The sequence below is a fragment of the Microtus ochrogaster genome, chromosome X (genome assembly GCF_000317375.1).
Source record: "Microtus ochrogaster isolate Prairie Vole_2 chromosome X, MicOch1.0, whole genome shotgun sequence".
Taxonomy (NCBI): Eukaryota; Metazoa; Chordata; class Mammalia; order Rodentia; family Cricetidae; genus Microtus; species Microtus ochrogaster.
This window is the reverse complement of record NC_022026.1, coordinates 6,407,207-6,418,505: the sequence shown is the minus strand read 5'-3', so window position 1 is coordinate 6,418,505 and position 11,299 is coordinate 6,407,207. Positions and strand designations below refer to the sequence as shown.

General features: G+C 35.0%; 1 protein-coding gene across 2 annotated transcripts in view; it reads right to left on the bottom strand.

Annotated features, from left to right (window-relative positions):
• Thoc2 (THO complex 2) overlaps window positions 1-11,299 on the bottom strand; it is a 111,597-nt gene that overhangs the window by 22,277 nt on the left and 78,021 nt on the right. For both annotated transcript variants that reach the window (XM_013350464.1, XM_013350465.2), the window contains exons 25-30: window positions 10,976-11,133; window positions 9,800-9,928; window positions 9,393-9,524; window positions 9,117-9,301; window positions 8,430-8,608; window positions 8,109-8,211 (exon numbers count right to left, since the gene is read on the bottom strand). In XM_013350464.1, coding sequence (XP_013205918.1) covers window positions 8,109-8,211; window positions 8,430-8,608; window positions 9,117-9,301; window positions 9,393-9,524; window positions 9,800-9,928; window positions 10,976-11,133 — 886 coding nt within the window. The remainder of the gene's footprint in view (window positions 1-8,108; window positions 8,212-8,429; window positions 8,609-9,116; window positions 9,302-9,392; window positions 9,525-9,799; window positions 9,929-10,975; window positions 11,134-11,299) is intronic.

The window sequence follows — 11,299 nt, the reverse complement described above, 5'->3', positions numbered from 1 at the left end:
AATGAATGAATGAATGAATGAATGAATGAATAAATAAATAACAGAGAGGTTGGCCAATGGAATCAAATCAAAGACCCAGATATTAATCCACACTACCTATGAACACCTGATTTTTGACAAAGAAACTAAAATTACACAATAAAAAAAGACAGCATCTTCAGCAAATGGTGCTGGCATAACTGGATGTCAACATGTCAAAAAATGAAAATTCTTCTCATAGAATGCTCATAAAATGTTGGGGGTCACTTATATATACTATCATATCATCTGCAAATAGTAAAAGTTTGACTTCTTTCTTTCAAATTTGTATCCCCTCGATTCCCTTTTGTTGTCTTTTTGCTCCATGCCTATCCCCATGCACAGCTCAAGTCCAGTTAGATATAAATCTGACCACACTGAACCTAATAGAAGAGGAATTGGGAAATGGCCTTGAACTCATAGGCACAGGAGACTACTTCTGAAATATAATCCTAGTAGCACAGACACTGAGAGCAACAATAAATAAATGGGACCTCCTGAAACTGAGAAGCTTCGGCAAGGCAAAGGACACAGTCAATAAGACAAAAACGGCAGCCTACTGAATGTGAACAAATCTTCACCAACCCCACATCACAGGACTGACCTACAAAAATATATAAAGAACTCAAGACAAGAAACTAGATATCAAAATACGAAATAATCCAATTAAGAAATGGGACACAGTTTGAAATAGAGTATTCTCAACAGCAGAATCTCAAATGGCAGAAAGACACTGAAGGAACTGCTCAACACCCTTAGCCATCAAGAAAATGTAAAGCAAAACAACTCTTATATACCACCTTACACTTTTCAGAATGGTTAAGTTAAAAAAAATACTGATGATAGCTTATGCTGGAGAGAATATGGAAGAAGGGGAACATTCCTGCGTTGCTGGTGAGAGTGCAAACTTGTGCAGCCACTTTGGTAATCGGTATGGCAATTTTTCAGAAAATTGGGAATCTACCTACCTCTAGACTCAGCAATACCACTCTTGGGCATATACCCAAAGGATGCTCAATCATACTACAAGAATATTTGCTCAACTATGTTTATAGAAGCATTATTTGTCATAGCCAGAACCTGGAAACAATCCAGATGCCCCTCAACCAAAGAATGGATAAAGAAAATGTGGTACATTTACACAATGAAGTACTACTCAGGGGTAAAAAAAAAAAAAACAATGACATCTTGAAATTTGCATGCAAATGGATGGAAGTAGAAAAATCCATCCTAAGAGAGATAGATAAGGCAGACCCTTAAAGATAAACATGGCATGTACTTACTCGACATCTTACATAAAGCCTATAGACCACGACCCTAGAGAAGCTAGGTAATAAGGAGACCCCTAAGAGAAACATACATGGATCCCTCTGGGAAGGGGAAATAGATAAGATCTCCTGAAAAAATTGGGAGTGTTGGGGTGGGGGCAGAAGGGATGGAGAAAGGGGAGGAGGAGGTGAGAAGGAAGAAAGGAGGAGACCGTGAGGGAAGGAATGGTTGAGAAGGGGAAGGACAGAGAGGGAGAACAAGGAGAGATATCTTGACTGAGGGAGCCACTATGGGGCTAGCAAGAAATCTGAAACTAGGGAAATTCCCAGGAATCCACAAGGATGATCCATCTAAAACCCTGAGCAACAGTGGAGAGGGTGCCCGAACTGGCCTTGCCCTGTAGTCAGATTGATGACTACCTTAACTGTGATCATAGAACTTTCATCCAGCACTGATGGAAGCAGATGCAGAGATCCACAGGGAAGCACTGGGCTGAGCTCCCAAAGTCCAGTCAAAGAGAGGGAGAAGAGATAATATGAGCACAGAGGTAAAGACCATGAGGGCTTACCTGAACTAATGGGAGCTCACTAACTCCAGCCTGACAGCAGGGGAACCAAGCATAGGATCAAATTAGGCCCTCTGAATATGGCTGACAGTTGTATGGCTGGGGCAGTCTGTGGGGGGGACACTGGCAGTGGGACCAGGATTTATCCCTACTGCTTGAACTGACTTTTTGAAGGTCATTCTCTTTAGAAGGATAACTTGCTCAGCCTAGATATAGTGGGGATGGCCTTAGTCCTGCCTCAAAGTGATGTGCTAGACTTTATTGACTTCCCACTGGAGCCTTACCCTCTCTAAGGAGTGGATGAGGTAGTCTGAGAGAAGTGGAGGGAGTGGGAGGAAGGGAGGGACTGGAAACTCAGATTGGTAGGTAAAATGAGAAAATATTTTTTAAATTAATTAATAAAAAATAATTATAATGGCATATTAGATTATTTTGTATATAATCACAATCTTCAAGAATAAGAAAGAAATGACCAAAAACACATTCAACAAACCAAAACAGGAGATATCAGTAAACAGACTCCTAAGCTGTATGGACTGCTTTCAAAATTAATATTTTCTTGCATTAATATAAGCGTTACTCAAATTGTCTAAAACAAGCACTGTATCCTAAAATGTCTCAAAACTTTACCATCATATCCTGTATCTCAGAAGTAATCAGGTTGTTAAACAAAACGTAACAATATAAACAATTAATAAGTCAATTATCAAAATTGGAGTACCAAAGTTTCAAAGTCCAGTCAGTATACATGACTTTTGTACTACTCAGTTACAACTGCTTTACCCTTCCACTCATGATTAATGAAATCCACATAGGAGAATCTAGGGGACTTCCAGGTAAAATTATACCACACAGAAGAATCTAGGAACTTTCAGGTAAAATGATATGCTGAAGAAGCCAGAATAAAAAGTAGACTGTATTCAAAATTTTTTTAAAAAGGAGATAAAGACATTCATAAACTCACAAAGGTACCAAAACACATCTTAAAATACTGTAAAATTAAGAGGAACCCTCAGAAAGATAAAGGTTACCTGAAAAGTACAGAGTAAAAGACACAATTATTTGTTGTCTTCAAGAAACATGTATCACTGCTAGGAATATCTACAGAGTGAGACTCAAAAGATAGAAGTCAATCTACACAGTGAGTAAAAGCCAAACTTAAGCTGGCATAGTTCTTCTGGTGGTTAACAAAGTAGAATTCAAATAAAAAATTGGAATAGTTGGGAGGCGGGGGCGGGGAGGAGGCAGAAATCTTTAATAAATAAATAAATAAAAATGGGAATAGTTATATAATTTAGCTATATATGAATGAATCAAAAATATGTAACATCATAAACCATATGAACTGTATGTTAGGGCTATAAATTTCACAAAACATTAATGTCTGTACACATTACACTGGTCTTGATAGAGTAACAGTAGATCATTTTGACATTCCACTGTCAACTTCAGATATGTCATTCATACTCCAAACAAAGAAATTGCAGAGTTAAAACACACCAAAGAGCAAATGGACTTAGGAGATAATATGGAGAATATTTCATCAAACAGAAACAGGACCACAAGTATGTCCTAAGAAATACAATACTGAAAGGATTTTTCTATCTCATTAGATCATGGTGGAATATAACTAGAAATCAATAGCAAAAGAAAATCCAGAAACTACACAAATACTTGAAGACTGAAAAATACACTCATGAATGACTAGTGAGTGGTTGAAGAAATCAAGGAGAAATTTAAAAAATTCCAAGAATCAAATGAAAATGAAAGCACAACGTTAATAGAATATTTCAGATACTACTAAAGTAGTGCTAGCTATAAATGCTTACATTGAAAAAAAACTGAAACACCTCAAATAGTCTAATGATGTAGTAAAACAAGAACAAGGAGTCTGGATGGAGGGGGAAGGACCTTGGACTTCCCACACGGCAGAGAACCCTGACTGCTCTTTGGACTGGAGAGGGAGGGGGAGGGGGGAAGAAATAGGGGAGGGGGAGGAAATGGGAGGAGGGGACGAGGTGAAAATTTGTAATAATAATAATAATATGCAAAAAAACAAGGCAAACCCTAAAGCAATCAAAAGCAAGAATAATTGAGGTCAAGGCAAAATTCATGAAATAGAGACTAAAGAACAATATACAGAATCAATTGATCAGAGTTGTTCTTTGAAAATATTGCTAAATATCTAGACAAACTAGTCAAAACAGAAAATTCAAGTTAATAAAAATCAGAGATGAAAATGGTGATTTTACTGTTGATTCCAGTATCAGAGAATAAAACTTTTAAAAAAATCTAGAAAAAATAGATAAATTCCCTAGATACATATAACGTATCAAAATTAAATCAAGGAAATATAACAAACTTAAATAGACCCATAACAAGCAATGAGTCAGCTGTTATTAAAAGTCTTCCAACTAAGCCCAGAACTATTCAGACTGATGAATAAATTCTACCAAAGCTTTACAGAACTGTCTTAAACTGTTCCATAAAATAAAAGAACACGATCAATCTCATTTCTATGATGCCAATATTACCCTTATACTCAAACTGAAGAAAGACAAGAACAAAGCACAAAACTGCAGACCAATTCCCCTGATAAGTGAGATGTAAAAGTATTTTTTAACTTTAATTTATTTGCATTTCCTTGCATGTATGTCTGTTTCGTGTTTATCTGTGTATGACATAAATGCCTGGTATCCACAGGGGACAGAAGAAAACATAAGATCCCGCTGGAACTAGACATACAAATGGTTGTAAGCTGCCATGTGGGTCTAAGAATTAAACCTGGAAGAGCAGTTAGTATTCTAAACCTTGCTGAGCCATCTCTCTAGCCCAAAATGCAAAAAAATCTTAAATTCTTGTACACAGAATCCAAAAAGACACTAAAATCATGCACCATGAACAAACTGGTTTCATCCTAGGGATGCAAGAACGATTCAAGAAATGTAATACAGAAGATGGACAGACTTGGGGTTAGAAAACACAAGATTACGTTAATAGCTGTAAAAAAAGGTTCTGACCAAAACATTTTTAAAAGCTCTTAGGAAACTAGAAATACAGGGAATATATAACAAACATTCAATGGCACTTAAAATCAGAAATAAGACAGAATATACCCTCTCTACTCATTAAATATAGTGCTTAAAATCTTAGCTAGAGCATTGGGGCAAGAAAGTGAAATGAAAGAGATAACAGAAAAGAAAAACATTCAAATCACCGTGATTTGCAAATGTGACTATTCTTAGAAGACCCAGAAGGCTATGCCAGAAAATATCATATCTAATAGCACATTCAGCAAATTAACAGGATACAAAGATCTACTTAATAAGGATGAAAATTCTGAGGAAGAAATCATCCACAATAACTTGAAAGAAAAAAAATACTTAGAAACAATCCTGAGGAAATAAAAGACAATGTGAAATAAAGAGACAAATTTAAGACACTGACCTATTCAGGATTTGTTGCTTCCATTTTATCTAATTTTAACATTATTACTTTTTTAGATGCCTGCTTTCTAATGGGAAGGAGTAAGAAAGGATGTGAAATTGGGTGGGTAGGGATGTAAGGAAGATCTGAAAGAAGCTGGGATAGGTGAAAATGTAATCAGATTATACAGTATGAAAAAATACATTTTTAATAATAAATAAAATTTTAAAATGAAACTGCCTTGATCATGCAATAAAATTTTGAGAAAAAATTAAACCCCATGCTTATGGATTGGGATAATCATTATTGTGAAAATGGCTTCTATTACCCAAACTGATCTACATATTCAACACAATCCCCATAAAAATTCAAATGAATTCTTCATAGAATTAAAGGAACACACACACAACCCAACACATACACCTAAAACTGATAAGAGAAATACAAAAGACCAAGAATAGCCTAATTAACAAAAAAAGCAATACTAGAAGTATCATAATACCTGATCCCAAATTATACTATATAGAGTCATAGCAACAAAGATGGCATGCTACTGGCAGAAAAACAAACATGTAGATCAATATAGGTCATTGGTATAGAATATAGGAGTAAGAAGTAAATATACACAGCTACAATCATCTAATTTACACCAAAAATATCATAAGCATATATTGGAAAAAAGACAGTATCTGCGACACACAGCAGTGGGAAAACGCGATGGTCATATGTACAAAGGTTGAAACTGGATCTCTATTACTCATTCTACTCAAAATCAATTCAAAGTGAGCAAACACCTGAATGTATGAGTTGAAACTTTTAAACTGTGAAAGTAAAATATAGGAAAAACATTTCCAAGAACTAGAACGCTAACCAAGAATTGACAAATAATAAGATAACATGAAATTCTGCGTGTGCACAGCAAAGCAAACAATCATCACAGTGAATAGACAGCATACAAAATGGGGGGGGAGCATTGTCAATTATCAGATACAAGATTCATAATTAGAATAATGAACAGCAAATTAACTCTTCAAAATTTATCTAATAAACAGGTTGATAAATAAATGAGTTGATAAACTGCTCAAAGAAATATAAATGGCCAATAAATACTTGAAAAAGTATTCAACAACTTAGCCATCAAAAAAAGAGAAAATTACAACTGCTACGAACCAGTCAGAATAGCTGTAAACAAGAAAAATTAACAGGAACAAGAGTTGGTGAGAATGTTATTTACATTCTCACCAACATCTAATAACATCCTAATAACACTATTAGAAACATTAACTAGTTCAGCCGTTATAAAAGTCAGTGTACAAGTTTAAGGATTAAAACTATCTCGGGCTGGAGAGATGGTTCAGCGGTTAAGAGCACTGACTGCTCTTCCAGAGGTCCTGAGTTCAACTCCCAGCAACCACATAGTGGCTCACAGCCATCTATAATGAGATCTGGTGCCCCCTTCTGGCATGCAAGCATACATAGAAGGAATGCTATCTCATATATGCCACTCCTGAATATGCATCCAGGGTACTCTATAATTTAATGTAACATGGAGATACTTGCACAATTTTGGTTACTGTTTCACTAGCTATAATAAATGGAACCAGCCTTTGTGTCTCTCAACACATTCAATCAGAAAAGAAAATGTGGTATACATACAAAATGAAATTTAATTCAGGCAAAATGAAAACTGAAATGATGGCATTTTCTGGAAAATCGATTCAATCAATTTACTTTAACTGAAATTAGTCAGGCTCAAAAAGACAAAAAAAATGTTTTGTTTTATATGTAGAACCTACGTTAAAGTATGAATATTATCATATGCGTCATGTAACTAGAAAAGGGACCAATAAAGAACACATCTTAAGAAAGGGACAAGAGGCAGAAAGGAAGATAATGGAATACAAGTGACATAAGAGCACAAGGGAAATACTAGGAAATAAGGTGACTAATAAGAGACAGTGAGAAAACTGGAGGGCAAATTAGAATCAAGTATGAGGCATACAATATAACCCTTTACTCTGTATGTTAAGTCAAAAGGTAATTTTTCTTAAAAGAGAAAACTTTGGAGTTAGGGAGATGGCTCGTGTTTGTAAAGCACTTGCCGTTCTTAACTTTCCAGAACTCGCATAAAGAGCAGAAAAAAATCACTCATCTGTGATGTAGGATGTCATTTTGTACACAGCGAATATGTGTTGCTTTTATTGGTTGATGAATAAAGCTCCTTTGGCCTATGGCAAGGCAGAATATATCTAGATGGGAAATCCAAGCAGAAATACAGGGAGAAAAAAGACAGAGTATTGAGAGAGGCCCAGCCGTGGGAGGAGTAAGATGACAAAGTAAGCACCTGTAAACCAGAGGCAACGTAGCAATATATAGAAAAATTAATAAAAATGGGTTTATATAGCTAGTAATAAGACTGAGCCACCAGTTAAGCAAATACAATTAATATTAAGCCTCTGAATGATTATTTTATAAGCAGCTGCGGGACTGGGTAGGACACAGAAAAGCCTCTGGCTACACATCTGTAATTCTATTGGCTCCTATGGTAAAATGGAACACAGAGTATCTTTGAAACCTCACCAGCTAGCTGGCCTAGGATAGGCAGCAAAATGAATCCAATTTCAAACAAGGTACAAGGTGAGAAGTAACATCTGAGGTTAGAACAACACACACATTTATGGCAAGTGTGCGCGACTACTTGCACACACATGAATGTGAGTACACACTCATCAGTCACATACATGCACAAACACACACACACACACACACACGAGGGGGGCAGGGAGGGAGGTAGAATTTAGAACTGTGACATAAGGCATAGCATTCTTACCTGTTAGAGCCACTATTTCCATTGCTTGAATTCCCTTTTGGTGTGGTACCGGAAGCCTTATTAACAGCTTTTGTACCACATTGAGATCTCTCCCTTGGTTTATCTAAAATAAAAACAAGGTTTTTGTTAGCAAACTGTAAACATAAACTATGACTTCACAGCAAAATGATTAGTGGATAATTAGAAAACTCAGGAGGCTGGTTATTTAATAGTTACATACTCATAACCAGAGAATAAAAAGCAATATGAAGCTTGCACTGTAATTATCATGTGATAAAATATTTTAATATATTATTTATAAGTGTCTACAAATAAGCATACCAGTCTCCTCAGTACCACTTTCATCCGATTTAGACGCACTTCCTAGGGATGATGATGAAGTCCCACCACCAGGCCCATTTTGTACACTCGCAACAGCATTCCTTGGAGGAGGATCTTTGTGATGAAATTCATTTTCAGGTATCATGTGAGATTTTCTACATTTCAACAGCCCCCAGTAGCTGAAAGTCGCACAAAGTGTTTAAATACACATACACAAATCAAAAAAAAAAACACAAATATGGGGTTTAGTATAACAAAAATTAGCAAATTATTCACTCTGATACTTGGTTCTAGAAAATAAAGTACTAATTTTTCAGTATATTCTTCAAGGTCTTTAGAGTGTTCTAAAACCTTAAAAGTCATTCTTTCAAAATAAACTTATTCTATAATTAGAGAGCTTTTTTCTTTTTGATCCTCAAGAGATGGTAACTATGACAAAATTGTATTTCCCCAATTTTAAGAACTATGATTATATGTGGCCTTTGAAGCTATCATCCAGTATAAACCGGAAGTTGATAATCAGAAGTGACAACTCTCACCAGCCTGTGGGAACATGCTCGCATAATCTCCCATAATCTCCTGAAGTAAAGCAGAAGATAAGACTTCAACATTGTAAAACATTTTCAGATCTTCAGAATCCTTCTATAATCTAGTCTCATAAGTCACATTAAAGTATAATTGTGTTACCCCATAGCCAACGCATATAGATCTGGCCTCTTCTCTTTTTCTTCTTGGCATATTTTGTTCACTCTTCTTTCCAAAGCCTGACCCAGATTTAAAACTTTTGGGTACCAAGGAAGTATTTTTGTTAGCACAATCAGTATATTCCTGATGTGAGTATATTCGCCTGTCTCAAGGCAATGCACCGATGCCTATAACAGACATTTAAAGATCTATTATCATAAAATACAGAATGAAGAGGAAGAAAAATTACCTTTCAAAAATATCCACTTTTTATTTTACCTTGGTTAATTTGTAATGCCACTTATGTACAACGTGTCGAAAATTTTCATAATCTAATTGATCAGCTTTATTTCCACCATCAAATCCAGTTGCCCGTAATATAGTAAGAAATCCTGGATAATTTCCACATTCCTAAGGAAAAATAAATTTCTCATTTTTAGTGGTAAAATTTATCTCACAAAATAGAAGAATGAGACCAGATAAGTGACCAGATGTAAAACAAATGTTCAGATTTTACAATGATAATAAGTTGAAATAGAATTTTTTTTTAAAAAAAATCCACCTTTAAATAATATATTAATTGTGGTTTTAAGTATCTGAATCCTAAATAGTTTTCGAAGTGACCAATCTGAAGCAATTATTATATACACACACAGGTAAAATATAAACATTTATCAATCATGTACCTTTTCATACGTGGCTCTATCACTATGCCACCTGGTCACTGTCTCTAACATGCAGCAGAGAAATCTCCCATACCGACTAGCTTCATTTTCAGTACAGCTTGCAACTGTATAAATTATGTCAGAAAAAACCTAGAGGAAGAATGATTAAAAAAGAAAATCAAACTGATTAAAATATTAAAAGACTATCACAATAAACAGATAAATTTAGTAAAAAATGTACTTTCTCCTTTTATATTCACACCTGTAGAAGTTTTTGGTATCTCTAGGTTCTGTGGAAAAATAGCGATCATAAAGCATCCAAGTAAAGTTTTATGAATTTGGTTGATAATGATAAATAAAAGGTTATTATTATTATTATTATTACATAATAGCTTCTTGAACACTTAGCTATTCGTGATTGAGATTAAAAACAATAGGCAAAAGCGAATGTGATAAAATTTAGAATATGAAGCAGACATGATATAATACACATATTTCTAACTCACAAATGCAGTAATATAAGAAAAATCCAGATGAAATATGAATATGACAACACTAAAATGCTTCCCTGCTTTTATGTAGTATGATTGTGTAAAGTCTTTGATTTGAGTAGAAGGTTGTTTTCTTTAGTTTTTTTTTTTAAGAATGAAAGTTAAGAGTGGAGAGACCTATTTATAAAGATGAAAGATTATTAAAATCAAATTCTGAGTGAAAAGGTTAACCATGAATGTAATAGATATCATTGCATGGGGTTTTTATATATAGTGACATATTTAGGCCTCAAATCAATCTTACAAAGCAGGTTCCTTTTCATAGATAGGAAGATTGAGGCACAGAGAGGTTAAATATCATGTGAAAGATCATATAGCTGAAAATTAAAGCTAGGAATCAAGGTCAAGAATTCAGCTCTTAAGATAGACCATTCAGCTGGGCACCAGTGATGCACACCTTAGATTCGAGCACTCAGGAGGGGGAAGGCAGAGGCCCGCCTCTGTGTGTTCAATCAAGGCCAGCCTGGTCTATAAACTGAGGTCCAGGGCAGGCCAGACTGTTGTTACATAAACCCTATCTCAAAAAAATAAAACAAACAAAAAAAGGATCATGGTATCTACCATATATACAATACCTCTAGAGTTTATAATAAATAATTAGCTATCCTTACGTGAGATTTTTTTTTTAATGCTGCAATAAACTTACTCGGTCATAGCAAAGAAGTGTGGAAAAATTTGGAGTTTTCTGTTGATGTACCAATTCAACAAAACGAGCACAGTAAACAGCATCTATTGCTGAAAAAATGCATCGAGGAAATATACACAGCTGTAGAAATTTTGTGATGGTCTCATTTTTGGTTGACTCTAAAAATAAAAGAGGAATGTATTAAGAAGTAATCTTCCTCAAGTGCCTCAAGGCTACCAAACATGGCATTTTACTGTAGTGTACAGAATGGTATAAAATCAAACTATCAGATAAATATTCATTATCACTTTTACTCTATGGACATTTTTCTATCTATAATTTCCA